Raw genomic sequence first — 18,056 nt, forward strand, 5'->3', positions numbered from 1 at the left:
TGCTCCAAACTCACCACTTAAAGGTGTAATAGCATCTTAAGTACCTCGTACCTCCTCATGTATTTAAATTTTGAGTTCCTGTATTAAGATATATAAAAGCTATGGCCACCCCAAAAGAGATCTTGAACCTGTTTAGACTGGACTTGTAGTTTATTTTCGAGAGTGACTTGGAGTTATAGCAGAAAAGGTTAAACTAATTTAGGTTCAGGATTCAGGTTTTACGTTTTCTGATATTTTGTTGCAAAATCTTAAGTACGAAAGCAAGTTGCTAACATAGGGATCTTATCAATCATTCCAAATATTAAACCAAACAAAACTGTGAATACCCCAAATATTTTCCCCTTTTAGTGTACATTCTAAATTAGCTACTAATTTACTAGTCGAGTGTGCCAATGCGTGCAAAAATTGTTCGTAACGATTAATTGTTAATATTAATTCTAAGTTTTACTCTTTAAGCAGTTTCTGTTTTTCTTTCTGATTCTTAAGGTCACATTGTTTATATCACTGAAAATGTAATAAATGTAATTTTATTTTAACTTAAGGCAACGCGAAATTAACAGGAAACTAAACGAAAATAAAAGTTAAAGAAGAGGAAAATATCATTTAATGTCACCTTAAACTTAATAACATTCTGCGAATAAAGCTTTCAAAATTATCAAAAAGTTTGTAATTTCTCAATCGTGATTTGTTATCTAAAGCTAGGTATTAATATTTATATATATCGTAGGCCTATGTCTGTGTATGTGAATTGATGCGTATGAAATCTACAACTAAGTCTATGAACTCTAATGTTCAACGTCACCTGCATGTCAACCTCAACTTGATTCCCTACTAGGTCATTTCTTTCCACATCCCACCATTCTGCGTTCCAATGCAATGCCTATGTGCGCTATAATTCGAGATGGATTGTACTAGTAATGGGTGTGTTTATGTTTGTTCTATGAAAACGAAATTCGAGTTATGGTTTATGCCAGAAACCATTTTAAACAGTCGTCTGCTTCCTTGCAAAACGAAGCCTAGGTATCCGTATAAAATAACAATTAGACTATCAACTAACTAACGCACATTTCGGGAGGGGTTACGGGATTGGGATTATAGGAGGTTACTTTTACTTCTTAAAGGTCATATCAAATGCATTCTCCCGGATTCTGGGCACAGTATTTTGGAAACAGAGCTTCAGCCCGGATGCCTAGTTCGACGAGACGATTTCGGAACAATGAGATTCTGCGGAACACATCTGGCGGCACTATATCCATATCGTGATCATCGCTAGGATCGGTCCATAGCCGCTCGGCCAGAGCTGCGGAACGCGGCCAGAGCCGATTGTCCAGCTGATTTTCGTCCACCTGTTCGGTCCACATGCACACCTCACCACCCAGCACCTAATAACGAAAAGAATTGTTAAGAAAAACTTTCAAGAGGCCACAGGCAGCCGCCCATTTAAACCAAATTTAGCAAAGCTCACCTGCTTCCTGCGCTTCTTGTCCAAGCGCATCCGCTCCCACGGCCGGTGTTTGTAGACATTCTGCCAAGTGCGGTACGGAGCGCAGGCCGCATCTCCAGTGGCCCGCCAACTGCCGAAGCCGCAGTCCAGATACCAGGCGTCCACGTGGGAAAAGATCACGTTGTAGCCGTTGTCCAGCAGGTCGTAGTTCTCCTGCCAGGTGCTACCGCCCCAAACCTGCACGGTGAATTGACTATTTGGAAGACACTTGGTGTTGGTCAGGGCGCTCGACCAGACGGCGACGTACTTGGGCGGCACCCCGTTGTTGGCCAGCTTTAGTCTGCGGGATAAAAATTAACCTTATTTGTCTGTATGAGCGTAGGTATTGGGATCTGCTGCTCACCTGGCCATCGCCTGCAGCATAAAATCGCACCACAAGCCACGCAGATCCGTATCGTTGAAGTACTGCGCCCAGCAGTCGAGATTCACCTCGTCGCCGCCCAGGTGGAAGAAGTCCGTGGGCCCCGTGTGTTGGAGCAGCTCCTCGTAGAGGCGCTGCAGAATGAGGTAGGTGTGGTTGTTCTTCGGATTCAGCTGGCCACAAGGCGGTTCGCCGCAGTAGAAGCTCCATGGCTGCTGGTTGATGCACATGGCCAGCTCGCCCATTCCGCGCTTCGGCCCCCAATCCCAGCCGTTGCCCACATGGGCGGGAGCATCGATCTCGGTTATGACCTGGACGCCATAGATCTTGGCGAACTCGGCCACCTCGCGCACATCCTGCTCCGTGTACGTCTCGCTCTCCGAGTAAGCTCCATGCTCGGCCAGCTCCGGATAGTACCGCGAAACGTAGGGGAAACTCTGGGCATCCGTGAGATGCCAGTGGAATCGGTTTAGCTTGGCCAGCCCCATCCCCACTATCGTCCGCTTGATGGACTCCACCGAGAAGAAGTGCCGCGAGGTGTCCAGCATCAGGCCGCGATATCTGAACTTGGGTGCGTCCCTCACCTTGCTGTTGGCGTACGTGTGCAGCAGGTGATCCTCATCGTCGAACCAGATCATCTGCTGCAGCGTGGACAGACCATGGCGCGCTCCGAAGTAGGAATTCGCAGTGATCTCGACTTGCAAGCGGTGTCCATCGGCTGCTCAAGGGTTTAAAAAATTAAATTTTAGTTTTTGAGGGGTGCAAATTCTGAGATTACTCACTAATGGAGGTAACCTGATAGGTCTCATCATTGTCCAGACTGAAGTTGAGGTCAGCGGACTTGTGCACGATAATCTTGACCTGCACGCTGGTCAGATCACCAGCCTGCTTCACACCGAAGGTGGCTCCAAAGAGCGTGGCTGCCGGTTCCATATCCGCATGACGGTGAGCCTTCGATGAAGATTCGCTGACGGTCGGCTCCGATGAACTACCGACGTAGATTAACCGTTGGATTTGCCGCAAATCCTTAAGGAACCAATCGAAGGCCAGCTGCAGCTGTTTGCGCACCTCTCGATGTGACGTGTCCACCTGCAGCTGCACATCCTCTACAGAGAAGCTGTGCGTGTGCGAGCTGAGCACAAATTTGTGGGTGGGATGCGGCCAAATGTTGATGTCACCGCACGTCATCGAGCAGCTGATGAACGAGACTCGCTTTGCGGATTTGCCATGGTGCCCCAGCCGTATGCATCGCTCGTTCTCACACTTGTACGTCCAGGACTTCTCGACGGGTCTGCAAACGAAGAGTGATTAGTCGGATCATTGCTCAAGCTGATTGGCATGTGGCACTCACATGGGAAAGGCATTGGCATCGCGGTGGCTGCGGGGGCGTTCCAGCGCCTCGTTGTAAGCCTGGGCCTTTGTGGCTCCTTGGTTCCAGTAGAGCACCGTCAGGATGAATATGGCGCCAGAGAGCAGCACCAAGAGAGCTCTGCGCAGCGACACAGCCAAGGACATCTTATAGAGATAACGTAGTCTGCCAGGAAGAGAACGGTGTGGAATTAAACATACTATTCAACTTTAATTAAAGCTTAGATATGCACTTGTAATCGCTTAAAACTTCAGCAGCGGTAGTATTTTAATAATAAGGAGTGCCAGCAATCCCCTTCCTTAAGATACATTTAATCTCATTTTTCCTGTTTCCCCACCCACCAGTTGACATCATCTGGCTTTCGGCCACTTGCTGCCAACTGGTTCAAAGAACTGAGACAGTTAAACGAAAAGGCACAATAGCAAGTCGTGGGGCAAGACAATGGGCCACCACGAGACCCTCCCTTAATCGTTCCATGTCATGGGGGACAGGACACATCGAACTTTAATCAATGCTCGCGACTTGGGCTTGACGAGCGATAAAATCAAAGGAAACCGGAGCAGCCGGGGTCTGCCACATGCCATTTAGTGGCAGTTGTTTGTCCTCGGCGACCGCGATGTCCTCACGCTAATACAAACGCACACATGGCACATTTACCTTTGCCGCACGCAAGAAAATTGGGTTTCCAGTGGCGCCTGGCTGGCAACATAATGAAAAATCGAAGACAGTATCATATACAAACATTTGCGGCTACGCATCTATGTCCCATTATGTATTTGAAAAGTTAAGATTTCGTAATTTGGTTGAATATTTAGGATTGCTTGCTTTGGTAAACGTCAACAAAAGAAAGAAACGCAAAGTTCTGATTCGAAGCTTGGGAGTGAAGGATCTTTAAAAGTCGAGATTGAAATTCGGATAGGTAAAAGCATTTGAAGGTACTACACTTCTTAAAAACTTTTATAGACCGAACGAAACCTAATGTTTCCCCTGTGCGCTGTGTGTTTTATTTAGCAAGTGAAACCTGTGTAACAACCATATTTTTGGTTGTAATGTAACCTATAATTCAACATTGAATACTTCCTTATCGATTTTAAATCAAATTACTTAACAAATGAGTGGAGGACCAATAAACCCCAATGTGATTTTATATATTTTTAGGGCGGTCTCTTTTAAACTTAGCATAGACGAAGAATGAGGACGAGACCTTGCCACCAATGGAGAGTGGTACCTGGTGCCAGGTATCGTGACGCTTTCCCTCATGAGTGGGCGGCAGTGGGCGGCACACACCTGTAATGCAGTGGCAAAAACGGCAAGGACCTGCAACCTTTGCGTGTGACTTCAACAATCGAAGCTGGCATGGGTGAGACCTTAAAATTTTCATTACACTTCATGTGAAAATATGAAATACTTTCGCAGGTCATGCAACCAGGTGAATTCTCCATTTCAGACCCGTTTTTCCAGTTGCCACTGGCAACGAGGAGGTCGAAGGTGGCAGCATGGCAGCCGGTGCCCCAATGCAATGGACGTGCCTCTACTTGTGGCATGGTCCCATCATTACCTTGATGGTCGTGCATAATAAATCAACAGGCATGCATAATTAATGCTGCCAATGCTTGAAAAAACCACAAGGAGCGTGGGCTGAGGGGCAGCAAGAAGGGATTGCTTGAATGTGACAGCCTCATTAGTTTCTTCATACACAGCACACTGACGACTGTCAAAAATATGTGTACAAAGTGTAGCATACATTGCAGTGTTTTTGGTGACCCGTATACTTATGAACAAAAATGATAGTTAGTTAGAAAGAAGTAAGATTTTAAATATATAGGGTTTTAAACAGTTTAGAACCTAAAGTGATCTTGATTTAGAATGGCAAAAAGTTTCTTGCCAACTTTATTATTTTAACAAAGCAAACGAAGTAGTAACAAAGCTAATTAGTTCAAAAGAAGTATAGGTTTATTTAAAGAGAGAGAAACTGCAAGTTTAAAATAACGTACTTTATATTAAAGTAATTTGTCTTTAATTTCCTTTAGTTACATTCTCAAAAACAAATTTGATTCTTTATGGTTTTTGTTTTTATTTGGGTCATCAGTTGCTCGCTTAATTGACTGTTTTTAACCACGATTCGGTTTTGATTCGGTCCCCTCGGCTTACCCGCAACGCGTGCGCAGAGCGCCGCTCGAAAGTGACCAGAAGCGCCCGAAACTATCCATCATCAGTGGGCCGGTCGGTGGGTGGGCGGCTACCGCCCCGCATGCCCCTGCAACAACACTCTGCCCCAAAACAGCGAGACGCGCTAATGAGTCACGTTGCCAGCTGCCAACTGTTGAGGGGCGGCGTGACATGCAAAAAGGCGCCTTCTGCTCCTCCTGTCCTGGGTGTCCTGAATTGACAAATTTCCTTTCACACAAATCTAAAATTACGCCGGAGATGCAAAACTAAAATGCTGGCAACTTTTGTGTGTCGTTCACGGCCGTCGAGCGGCGAAAGCAACAGAAACAACCAGGCTGACGTGCTCTTAAGCGCGCGCGACACTCGAGGCGCTGGCAACAACTACGGGCCAAACTGTTACTATTAAGCCGGCGACGTTGCGCGGATTTCAAGACGCTCGAACGTCGACGACGCCGTCAACAAACAGTTGGCACGGCTAAAACACACCCGGAGCGAAAGGGAGAGGAAGAAGTGCACTAAAAAAAAATTATACCATACTTCTAAAAGTCAGGATAAACTTTTACACCGCCACCTTTACGTTCAAATAATCATTTTCGTTCTAAAAGTTTTTAATTGGGATAAAATTCTTATACCATTTTAAAAGAAATTAATTATCCTTCATCAGCCTATTACTAGCATACTAACTTTGATCTGTCTTAAACCAAATAGTTAATTTTAAATAAGTTTGTATTCGTAGTTAAGTTAATTTCTTGTGAAATAATAACAACCAGTAAAATTTTCAAGCTAAAAAATTATTATCAACATTATTTTCATTACTGTATTTAGTGATTTTTACGACTTCGTTAATTTGTAAATCTCAAATTGATCGCACTTTTACTGATAAGAACTATTGCGACTTTTCGAAAAACTTAGTTATTGTTTTTCCCTGTGCACAGCAAACCCAAAAATAAAAGAGCGGGACGGTAAAAATGGCGTGCAACTATTTACATATGTTCTTGAAATCGGCGGGCGACTGGGCCTGCGATTGTATGCACCTGGCATAGGTATATCTATAGGTTTAGCTATACCAGAACAAGTGCACACTGCCGCTCCCAAATATTGGGAACTCTCCATAGGCGCCGTGGAAAATCTCATTTAAATGTTTGTACAGGCAAGAGCGCCATAAATTAAAAGCAAATTTGCCCAAATAATTCCTGAATTTCAATTGGATGCTAACGGCTGGCAATTATGATGATAATTACGTACGGGTGCTAAAAAGCGTGGCCGATATGCAAATGTATACATTTCATTGGCATTACGGTGAAACATTTTCAAAATTATTACAATATTGTGGCGTATTTTGGGGAAGTAGATATGTTGAAATGTATAACAAATGGAACGCATAAAGAACAATGACCCGGATAAACAAATTATGTTTTAAATTCATTGCAATTGAGAACGTTATTGATTATTTTAATTTTAATGAATTTCGCGGCTATTTTTATATATTATTTATCATTCTAAAAACTACAATCCTTTGTTGGAAATATAATATATATTCAAAATGGAACCGCAGAGAAAAAACCATCTATTGCTTTGAAATAGACCTGGGTGAATTTAAAAAACCATTTAACTCCCATAAAATTTAATTTATATACAACAGTTTAGCAACCGTTTCCCCCAGCATAATTGGCCTGCATTTTTCACCGCATCACGCATACGCAGCGTGTGCCATGCAGCATGTTGCATGCTCAATATGCGCGGCATGGACTGTTGCTTCTGAGTCGCATTATTATTTATGGCCGCATGCCGTGAAAAATGTCAGTTGGCGACAAGTGTTGTTCAAATGGCATGCACGGTTCCCACAACAACACCAACAGCAGCAGCAACAACAGCAATAATGACAACCCATACGGGCATACAAAAGCATTTGGCGCTCAATTTGACGTGAAACGTGCACGAACAGAGGGAAAACTTGAGGCGAGTGAAAGGGATACAAAAGGAAGCTCAATACAAATAGCCGTGCTTGGCCTTTGTCGTCGACATATCCTTTTTCCACCCGCCGGCCCCCTCCTCAAAAAGAGAGGGAATGCCGCAGAAAAATGGGCAACGCAACTTGTAACAGGCAACCAGCAACAGAAACCAGTAAAAACCAAGCAGCAGCACGGAACACGAAGTGCAAAGCCCAAACCGAAGGCTGGCTCACTCGGTTGCCAAGGCAACTTCGTCGGGCGCACAACAAAAGGATAAGCCAAGCCAAAGTCCTCGGGACAGGACGACCAGGCAGCAAACTAGTCAGCAAGTCAAGCCGGAGCTCAGTTGCAGCAGCGCAACGCATTTGCCCAGACGCACAACTCGCGATTCGCGGCCAAAACTTAGAGTTACGGAAATAGACTTGCCTTGGCCATCGATCGTTGTAACAACTACACTCGGAAAACAAAAATAAACTTTTATGGAAAAAATAAAAATGCATATCCAGTTCTCATATCAACCAGTGTCTCCATTTGCTTTTAAACGGAACAGCAAAGAAATTTATCCAACAAATTATTAAATATTAAGTGTGCAGTACCAGTAAAAATGAATATTTATAAAATTTAAAATATCAAATATTGATAAACGTGAAAAATAATAAGTGCGTACGTTTTTAAAATGTAAACATAAAAAATGTACTATGTATTTGGGTACTTATGAAAAAGAAGTTACTTGTACTTTGAAAGATAAAGTGTTTGAAATATTCCATAGATATCTTTGTTAGCACTGAATGTTTTGAGAGTTGAAAAACCTGAGCGTGATTTAAGAAATTGGTTTTCGTGTAGTGTGACAGCTAGAATTGGTCTTGGTGTTGCTGTCGTGCAGTGTTGCTGTTGCTGTTGCCTTCGGGTCGTCGCTCGCGAGGGCTAACTCCTGGCAGTCGCTGTTCGTCCTTGCTGCGGTCTAGAGCCTTTAGCTTTCGCTCTAGCCAGGCTAGATGCGACGCGTTTGGGGTTGAAGTGTGCGTGTTAATGGAAACGTAATGAGTGCGCCGTGCTAATCGTTATGCAATCGCCTAGCTTCGATTTCCAGCCGCAGTGAAATGTCTCTAAAGCGTTATGCAACTCTGCTGGCCTTCGGTCAAACCCAAAATCAAAAGCACACAATCCCGTCCACAACAACATCGGTGCCTGCCACGACGGAGGAAATTCCATCATCATCGTATGGAAGTTTCAGCAGCGAGGAGCTGGTGTCCCAGTCCCAACCCCAATCCCAGTCCCAGGAGCATGTCTCATCCTCGTCCTCGGTGTCGACGCACACCACCTACTACACCGGCGGACTGGGGCAATATCATCAGCAGCGCGGTGGCTCAGGATCTGTCATTTCGGGCGTTGGTGGCGGTGGAGGACCTGGTGGACCCCAGACGTATGCAAATGTTGTCAACGGCAATGTGAATCTGCTGCTCGGCGGGTAAGTCTGACAGCTATGGCAACTGACTGATGGCAGGCAAGGCTTCAGAGCCAAGTTCAAGAGATGAGCCAAGGTGAGGCTCGTGGGAAATGCGAAAGAGTGGCACACATCATGGCTGCAACTTTTGGCAAATAGCTAAGCATTCCCCACAGTCATCTTCCAATTAATTAATTAGAGTTGGCATAAAAGTTTGGACAAAAAACAATTGGAACAAGACCCAAATCGTTCAAATATGTACATTTTTAAGCACCCCTTTTGAGACCTTAAATTTCACATTTTAGAATAATTTAGCAATTAGCTCTTGTGGATAATTCATGGAAAATCTAGTTATCATTGCTGCTATTCCTGGTAACTAATGGCTTGCTCCCATAAGTGAGTTTGTCATTAAATAATTAGACTTAACCAACAAGTTTTACTGGAAAAACAGACAAATATACGTCTCTAGGCAACCCCAAAGTCAATTATTAAAATGTTTATAGCAGGTCGTAAATTCCTGTGAAATGCTTGCAGTAATTGCCCTATTTGTAGACACTTTTAAGAAGGATATTACAAGCTGCTTTAATAGATCATAATGCCTGGCACCGGTTGATTTATGGGTTGAAGCTGCAAATTAATAAACATCAACATTTTCGCTTTCTGCTAGCGAAGATGTCAGCCTTCCGCTTTTCCTTGTTGAGCGAATATAATAATTACAATTGCGCCAAGCCATTTTTCTGTTTCGCTTCTTCCTAGCGGCGAAACCCAAGCATCCGGTCTTGTTAATAAAAATTATTTTCGTGTGCAACACGAGCTTTTTTTGGAAAACCCACACTAAGCAACAAAAACCAAAGCCATTTTGTTAACGCAGTTTTATAGGTTTTCTTGATGTCAGTAAACATCACCCGCCACACAAGCCGAAAAACTTTATATTAACTAAATTTTTATCGATTGTCTTGGGCAATTCATTGAATAGCTCGAATAAAAAATGGTTTGGGGAAAAACCCTCTACATGCCGCTGTTGTCTCTTTTTCGCCTTTACGGAATGGGAAGGTTCGAAAAACTGGGTCCAAAAGAGGGCCCTAATGAACTGTTGACATGCGAGAAATGGCGTGAGCCAGGGAAAATGGAAAGCCAAAAAAACGAGGGAAAGATATAAAAAAACTGGACAGACAAGTGGAACACAATGTTGCATTCTAAAGTGGATTAAGTGACGTCATGGAAATGCTTTGACTAAGGAAATCTACTCGAAGCGACTAAATAAACCAGTGGGTTTCAATAAACCGACTCAAATTGGCCGACAGCGCTAAAAGGAAAATTTGATAACTGGCAATCAAGATGATAGCCACCGGATTTATTGACAAATTTAGAACATTTTAATATCTGCAAGACAAGTTCGAGAAATAGGAAAGAGGTTTAAAACTGTAAAGTAAGAAACTCATGTAGAATTAAATAAATAATAAAACAAATACTGGCCATCAATAAATACGTACATTAGGCAACACGCTTATTTATAAATGACATTTAAAATGTTAGGTGAAAGCTATAAACATAAAACCATTAGCCGAACTTAAATCCTTTCAACACAAAATCAGCTTAATGTCTTCGGACAATAGATTAATTAATTTGCTTACTATTAAAATTGTAGCCCAATCTAGAGGTAAATAAATTAAAATTAAATCCTTAGAACAATGAGTGCAGTACAACAAATAAAGATTGAAATGAAATTAGAGCGCAAAATGTAGAGCATAGCCATTAGAAAACAATAGACACACTCACAAATCTGATAAATTTCCAAACCCACTGCACTGTGATGTCTTATTCAGTTTAAGATAATTGGCAATTTTCCTTGAATTCTGCACTTATCAACAGTTGGTTTGCCTTTTGACTTGAAAATGTATTGAGAGCCACTGCACTATCTAATTAAAACCATACGGCAAGGAAACTAATTTCCGCACTGGTGATGTATTAAAGCCAACATATTGCAGGGAATTTATGCTATCAATATGCAAGCAGAGGCCAACATAAATAAACACACAAACATTTGCAATTTGTTCGACAAAATTAATAAATACCAAAAACGTTATTAATACGATATTATCATGATGGCCATTTATCGAGCCTTCGCAATCAATTTTATGTCACCAGACAAAGCAAACATTTCGAAAAATACATGAGTACGAATACGTGGCTGATATCCGTGGAACAACATTGCATTCACATCCCCATTCGATTATGTTCCTTGCAGGGCGATGCTTTCCCTGGTGACAACCATTTTGTGTGTGGTCTGCTATTGTTGCCATCGGAATATCAAAAAGCGGACAGAGGCCGCCTACAGACAGCAGCAGCATCAGTGGCTCGAAGGCGATCCCAACATGGAAATATACAGCGTGGAACAGGTGAGTTGTGCTGCCCACATCAATGGCTTTGTACCTCGGGGTCCAGGAGCTTTGTTGTCCGGCAGCCATAATAACAAACGGATGTCAACGGCATTCCAAATAGTTATGGGAATCGGCATGTCCGCTAACGAACAGGGAGAATCCCTTGCTGGTCGGGATTCAATTAATAACAGCTAGTGAAGGGATTTCAATTATTGCGCTCTTTTAATTCTGAACAAGACTTATTTATTTGTCTAGAGGTTGAGAGAGTAAAAGGCTCATACTCAAATCAAACTATAGCAATCTTATTTGTGTTATTATCAATTTACTTAAAAAATAAAGAGTTCATCTACAAATGACCGCCAATTATTCATAACAAGTTTAATCAATTAAAAGCTCAATATGCCACTATAATGTTAAGTGCTAGTTGAAACGAGTGTTAGAAAATGGAAATTAGGCAAACTTCACAACAAACTTTCCCTACAAGCAGCCATTCATTTAATGATTTGATTGATCTAAATTGAAATCAACATCGATTGTGTATTAGTGACTAAAATAACAATTATAGGGAAACAAAATACATTTATATTCCCCGTATCTACGTAGCAGCCAATTGGGCCCTAAAACCAACCACAAACCAACCGTAATTGTACTTTTTCAAGTTTGAACCAACATTTTATGAGGACAGTTTAAAAGTAAGTCAGAAACTGAAAGTAAGGGGGCGAAAAGCAGGGCGGTAATGGATATTTATGCGGCGCATTTAACAGGTGCGACAACGACGAGAAACTGAGTTGACCAAAGGGGCGCGGCAGTTGTGGTTGGCTTATAGCCAATGCAAGAGCCCCAGAAACCGCGCTTTATTAAGTTACAAGCCGCCGGCAGGCCACTAAAACCTCCCTATTCCACCTACCACCCACCACCCCCAAAGGCCATCACTCAGTTCATTGTTGTTTGTTGGCCCGCTGGGAAACGAGGGAAAAAACGCCGGCAAAAGGCTCCGCGTAAATCAACGTTAGCCTGTCCAGGCACAAATGTCAACTGCGGACAGAACGAGTCGGATTTCTAGGGGCAAAATGGGTGGGTTGCAGATTGCCCAGAAGAGACAAATAAATTTATGATGTGTGCAATTTAAACTTTTTTATTTGATCGCGTAAATTTTACTTGTCCACCTCGTCTCCATTAAGGGGTAAATTACAAACGGCCAAATGGAGATCGGCCATTACTCACGACTTGGGGGGACATAAATAAACAAGAAGCTTTATATTAAGGGACGTAAGATCACGTACTAGTTTAAGTTTTCTAAATTAAAAAGCTGAGATTACTGGAAAGAGTTCACAAGATCATTCAAACCATACAAAATCAATAAATGATCTTTTGCCGATTATATACCACCCTTCTAATCAAGTAAAATTCTTCCCCTATTTTTAGTGCTACGAGACATCTGGCCTGTTTCTGGGGGACTCCACAGATGGACTGTCCGCCGTGCCCGCCCTGCACCACGAACCACCGCCCTCGTACGACGCGGTGGTGCTGCACGAGCAGCAACTCCACCAGCAGCAGTTGGAGCAACAGCAGCAGCAGCAATTGCAGCTGCAGCTGCAACAGCAGCAGCAGCTTCTGATGCAGCGCGTCTCACCGCCGCCGGGATACCGCTCCTCGCTGGACATCAGCGGGGGGCAGGGGACGAGCTTTGGCCGCGGTACACCCGATGGCAGCGGGGACGCAGTGGCCGGGGGCAGTGCCGCGGGGGCAGCTGGAGGTCTCCTGGTCAACAAGCAGCTGCAGCTGGCCCTGAATGCCCAATCCTGCTGCTCATTGCAGCGGGCCGAGGTGGAGAGCATGTGGAACGCGGCGGCGGCGGCGGTGGCTGCCCGCAGCGGAAATTGCCTGGAAATGGAGACGCTGCAGGTCTGCAAGCCGACCCAGAACATCAGATTGAACACCTTCGGGCGGCGGTATCTGCAGCAGAGCCACCAGCACAGTGGCAACCACTACCGACGCGGCTGTCCGCTGTGCGGCAAGTTCCGCTACGAGGGTGAGGCGGAAGATGAGCCCCTAACCGCTCTGTCCGTGGAGAGTGGTCTGAATATGACTGGGCGAAGGGAGGAGCCGGCTCTATGTCCCTGTCCCAGCGACATCGATAATGGCAACCACATTTCTGGGGATGCTCTGCAGGACGAGGCCAACGGGAATGTTCGGGTCTGCACTATTGATGAACCACCTCAAAATGACGCCGTGCCCTTGTCCATAACCGCTGTCAATGATGAAAATGACAACGCAGCAACATCAGACACACCACAAACAACATCCAGTGATGGCAGAGAGCCGGAGGAGGTGGAGCAGGAACAGGAACTGGAGCAGGAACAGGCCACGGGACAACAGGTCGAACAGGATTTAAACAACATTAACGAAAACGGCATCATCAGCCTGGACATGAGCAAAATCATTGACAGATCGGGACTGCCCACATACGAGGGTGCCATCAAACTGGAGTCCAGTGGTTATGTGTGAGCCCAACGAGGAATTAACATTAGTTATAAAGCTGTAGTCAAAAAATCTACAACACAAGTGTGCTTAACTAAGATAAGTTGCGAATAGAGAGAAGTGCCAGTAAAAACAACAGGTTTTTCGAACTCAAAGTTTTAAATTTCGTAAGTGGCTCTGAATAAGCTTTGAAGAGGGTTAAGATCTCACTGCAGTTAATGAAGAATACCACTCTTAAATTATAGGAATATACTATTAATATCTATTCGTTATTAAGAGCTTATGGAGGAAGTGTCTGCTAACATGAACTGGCTATCCTTGCGATGTCTGTGGTAAGAAGGAAAATTTGAAGCAAAAACGGAAACAATAATTTTAACGTTCAAGTGTTTAGAAATAAGCCCATGCATATCCCTGTAAATGTTCGTTTCGAATACTCGTATCAATAAAATCAAATCAAAAGTTGTAATCGAAAGCAACAAGCAACTCAATAACCCCAATTCGCAACCTTCGCCTTATTGCACACGAGCACTGTTTTGAGTTTATAATGCTCGGTCGGACGCAATCCGATTGATTTTGTATTAAATACGGGTGGGGAACGCAGCGAAGGAGATGATAAAAAACGAAACCAGAGCAAGGAATGACATGCAAACAAATCGCCAAAGACAACGGCTAACAAGCGGCAAGATAACAGCCAACACCACCCACTCGCCATTTTTCTCCAACCCCCTTTAGTTTTTCCGTTTTCCTTTTCCACCGCACTTACCTCAGACAGACAACGGGTTTATGTCTCTGTCTTTTCGTCTGGATCATTTGCATGAGGGGATCAAGAGAAATTCAAGGGGAAAAGTGTCACCAGGTCGGCTACGAGATTCTCTTACATAATTATAACAACTCTCTTTAAATATCTAATGGACTGTGCAAATGGTTTTGAAACAGTTGCAAAGTATATCAGCGCTCAAGTTAACCTATTAATTTAAGCTCTGACCATAATTAACTAAACAACAAAACAACACTGAATATTAAGTATGCGTACATATTTTCATAAATATCAAGTATACGCAACGTTCGCATACTTAGAATAACTCCAAAGCTCTTTCAAAGAACTCCAAATATCAAGTATACATACGAATTCCACCCAATTTGGCACAGATTAACATCAAGTACGCACCACTTGGAATATCTTCACTGAAACTCAAGTATTGCAAGGGTATTCGCAACAGAAATCGTTAACAATTGCGGTTTCTGTTTTGTGTGTGGTCAAGCGATGACAAAACGAAGGGGGCCAGAGAACTCTTGTTTCTCTGCTACAACTACCTTTCTTTTGCCCTCGTGCCACATTGAAATGGTAACAAGAAACTTGTTAGTGGCTCTCATCATTGTGCACAATTTCATTTGACAACCAGGTGCAGGGGTAACCAGCTCGTGGCGCTTATGCAACCTTGAAATGCTTAAGTGGGTGGGAAATGGGGATTGTAATTATTATGTATGCATCGACCGAAAAGCCTCGGTTACACTTGCGATCACATTAAAGCCACTCAACCCCGATCAAAGCGTCTAATTTGCTTTGTTTATTTTTAAATCATTGCCTATATGACTTTGTTTAACACTCGTACCGTCGTGTTAACGGCATTTGAATCGTTTTCGTTGAATTTTTCACGTGAGCACCGGCAATAAATAAAATGAATTTAATTTTGGTTTATTTATGGCCATGCCAGCGAGATTTCTGGGCGACGTATTAACACAATTTCGATGCTCCGGCCAAGAGGAGCGCGCCTTGTTGATAATTGCAAACTGAAAGCGATGCGTCTGCCGCTGACGGCGGCACAACAAGTCGCAGCCGCTGCTGCCGCTGCCGAATGGCAGCCACAGCTGAGTGGGGGAAAACGGGGGAAAGCAGGCGAAAAGTGGGTGGGAAAATAATAGAAAAGAGAGCACCAGACGCCTGCTAATGTGCATGTGTGCAGGCCAAACAAAATAGAGCGAACGAGAGCTGAAAATGAAACTGAACCGAGCTGAACTCATGGTTCGAATGGGCGGAATTGGGTGGAGCTGGGCGGTACAGGGTTTTTAGGTGGCACCACAAACTGCGCAGCGCCGCTGACCCTTTCCATCACCCCGTTCGATTTATTAATAACACCAGAAGAGGCACACGAGGGGGAACCGAATGGGCGAATCGAAAATGGAGGGTTTGATGTCATGGGATGTGAGGTGTGAGTACAAGCACTTTGCCAACAGCCTCTCGTATTTATAATTGCTGCAAATTGCCGCTTAAAAACTTGTGTTCCTGCCGGGGCATCGGGCCAAACTACTCGAGCCACTTTCGACGATGTCATCGTCATCATCATCATCATCGTCAGCATCATCATCGCTGGTAGTGCCGGGCACGTGCTCAAAAATAGACTCCATTGGGTCACTAAATATAAACCATTTGGCATTTGGTATGACCCAAAAATGCACAATCCTAAAAAAAGTACACGAAATCTGAAAAGTTCTTTAGTTATAGCACCAGAAAATAATTAATATAATTCAAAAAAGGCGAATCAGAAAAAAAGAAGTACTGCTTTAATAAAATAAATAAATTCCATTCTTCTATCATTTCTAAATAAACAAAATAGCTTTTTCAAGCCGTATTTCCAAGATTATTTCTTCTGGGGCAGCAACGGAAACTGATAACAAAAATATACTGCCTACATGGCATTAAAAATCTAACTTATACAATATTTTGTACAAACATATTTGTTTTGTGATGTGCTGGAACTTCTCAAGTGGAGCTTGCATAGCGCATTGTTTCTATATCGCTTTCGTTACCCACATCCCCAGTTGTGTTCTCTTGAGGGTATTATACAGTGCCATTATGTAGTATCTCAAATGCGTCAAGATTACGGCAGCCAGAAATTAAGCAAGTCATGGGGCAAGTAGGCCACAAAGCCACAATGGAGACAAGAAACCCGAAACGTGAAAGTAAAAGTGCAAATACCTAATAGCCAAAAAATATGCCGGCACACGTACTAGCGCACTCGCAAAATCACAGTGGCACATGGATGATTTCATTAAAAGGGGTTGGCTTATAAAAAATCTTTGAAAACAATACGAATTTAAAAACCAATATTCCCATATTATCGTAGAATAGTTTTTTTCGTACAAAACAAAACGTCTTGATCAACTTTTAAGGCTACATGCTATAATGACAATTTATTTGAATTAATAACAAATTGGAATATAAATAAATGCTACTTGCTACGATATTAAAGTAAGCATATTATGAAAGTATTAAAATAGGAAGAATAATTATGAAACATTCGTGATGTTTTATAAGTTCCTGTACAGGACTTGTCCCATATTCCTTTGGGATAATTCCAAAGGAAAGTTGCTTTTTTGGCGGTGGAGGACCCTCCCCAAAGTCCATGCGTAGGTCTCTGCCCAAGCACACACACATGCATAAATACTGCGGACAAATGTACGTAGGCCTATGGACTTACCCACACTGCGGATGGAAATGCTCTTTGCATGTCCTTATTTCCTCCGATGCCAGGACAAAACTGCAGACGGTCGGGGTGCGGTGATGGTACTTATTGCCTCGGTTCTAGGGTGTTGCTGGTGCGGTAAGATAAGCATAAGCGTGCGCCTTGCAGGTGTGGCCCTAAGTAACAGTCTATATTTGCTATATTGCTTTTGCGACTTTGTGCGTCGGCAGGTTTACATTTTTGAAATGGAAATCGACTTATTTGTGCTGTAATTCACACAAAGTGCACACGACGACAGTGAGAGCGAGCGAGATGGCGAGCGAGTGCGGAAAATCGGTCTGCACTTAAACAAACTACAATTACGTCTGTTTCGGATACAGTCTGCCGTATTCCAGACATTCGGTCAGTAATTAAACAATTGCACGACCCGTTTTGCCATTGGCGTAGTTAATTTTTTGTGCGGGGCAAACATTTATTGCAAAAAAACAAAAAACAAAATCGGCGACTGACCGTGCTTGGAAAACGCTTTAATACCCCACTTTCTTGGCATTAAAAAATACTAAAAATATATAAAAATACTAATAAAGAAGGCGGCAAATAGTAACGTCTTTGAAATGTTCAAAGTTTTTATTAAGCTTTGTGTTGCATTTCAAATTGCAATTTAATCGCACATGTAAACATTGAAAACTGATTTGAAGAAACCAAATCTAACGAAAAAACCTGTTCTCCGCTCTAGCCCCTACCACCCATAAACCCATAACTTTTCTTACAGACATCCGATTTTAAAGTGGCATACTTTCAAATGATTGTGGTTTAATTCTCTAAAAATCTGCATTTCCAGTTAAGTTTGTATTTGGGGGTCGATTTTTCGTCATTTGTATGAGCTAACCCCCTTCCAAATTTTCAAAAAATGGCTTTGTAGAAAAGTGGC

At 43.1% G+C, this 18,056-nt stretch overlaps 2 protein-coding genes across 2 annotated transcripts; one reads left to right on the plus strand and one right to left on the minus strand.

Moving 5' to 3' along the window:
- Positions 1-131: 131 nt before the first annotated feature.
- On the minus strand, positions 132-17,630 carry LOC108047943 (probable beta-hexosaminidase fdl). Its single transcript, XM_017128370.1, has 6 exons — positions 17,141-17,630; positions 3,217-3,399; positions 2,648-3,156; positions 1,848-2,583; positions 1,466-1,784; positions 132-1,382 (listed from the first exon to the last, which is right to left on the minus strand). The coding sequence occupies exons 2-6, from the start codon at positions 3,378-3,380 to the stop codon at positions 1,128-1,130; spliced, it is 1,983 nt and encodes a 660-aa protein (XP_016983859.1). The 5' UTR covers positions 3,381-3,399; positions 17,141-17,630; the 3' UTR covers positions 132-1,127.
- On the plus strand, positions 7,697-14,734 carry LOC108047944. Its single transcript, XM_017128371.2, has 3 exons — positions 7,697-8,823; positions 11,048-11,198; positions 12,606-14,734. The coding sequence occupies exons 1-3, from the start codon at positions 8,456-8,458 to the stop codon at positions 13,686-13,688; spliced, it is 1,602 nt and encodes a 533-aa protein (XP_016983860.1). The 5' UTR covers positions 7,697-8,455; the 3' UTR covers positions 13,689-14,734.
- Positions 17,631-18,056: the final 426 nt, after the last annotated feature.

Source organism: Drosophila rhopaloa, unplaced genomic scaffold (genome assembly GCF_018152115.1).
Source record: "Drosophila rhopaloa isolate 14029-0021.01 unplaced genomic scaffold, ASM1815211v1 contig_115, whole genome shotgun sequence".
Lineage (NCBI taxonomy): Eukaryota > Metazoa > Arthropoda > Insecta > Diptera > Drosophilidae > Drosophila > Drosophila rhopaloa.

Excerpts from the sequence above, each read along its gene's own strand:
- LOC108047943 (XM_017128370.1), bottom strand. The coding sequence starts at position 3,380 with ATGTCCTTGGCTGTGTCGCTGCGCAGAGCTCTCTTGGTGCTGCTCTCT. Across the intron at positions 3,157-3,216 it reads GATGCCAATGCCTTTCCCAT|ACCCGTCGAGAAGTCCTGGA; the intron begins GTGAGTGCCACA and ends CTTCGTTTGCAG. Across the intron at positions 1,383-1,465 it reads ACAAGAAGCGCAGGAAGCAG|GTGCTGGGTGGTGAGGTGTG; the intron begins GTGAGCTTTGCT and ends TTTCGTTATTAG.
- LOC108047944 (XM_017128371.2), top strand. The coding sequence starts at position 8,456 with ATGTCTCTAAAGCGTTATGCAACTCTGCTGGCCTTCGGTCAAACCCAA. Across the intron at positions 8,824-11,047 it reads GTGAATCTGCTGCTCGGCGG|GGCGATGCTTTCCCTGGTGA; the intron begins GTAAGTCTGACA and ends TGTTCCTTGCAG. Across the intron at positions 11,199-12,605 it reads AAATATACAGCGTGGAACAG|TGCTACGAGACATCTGGCCT; the intron begins GTGAGTTGTGCT and ends CCCTATTTTTAG.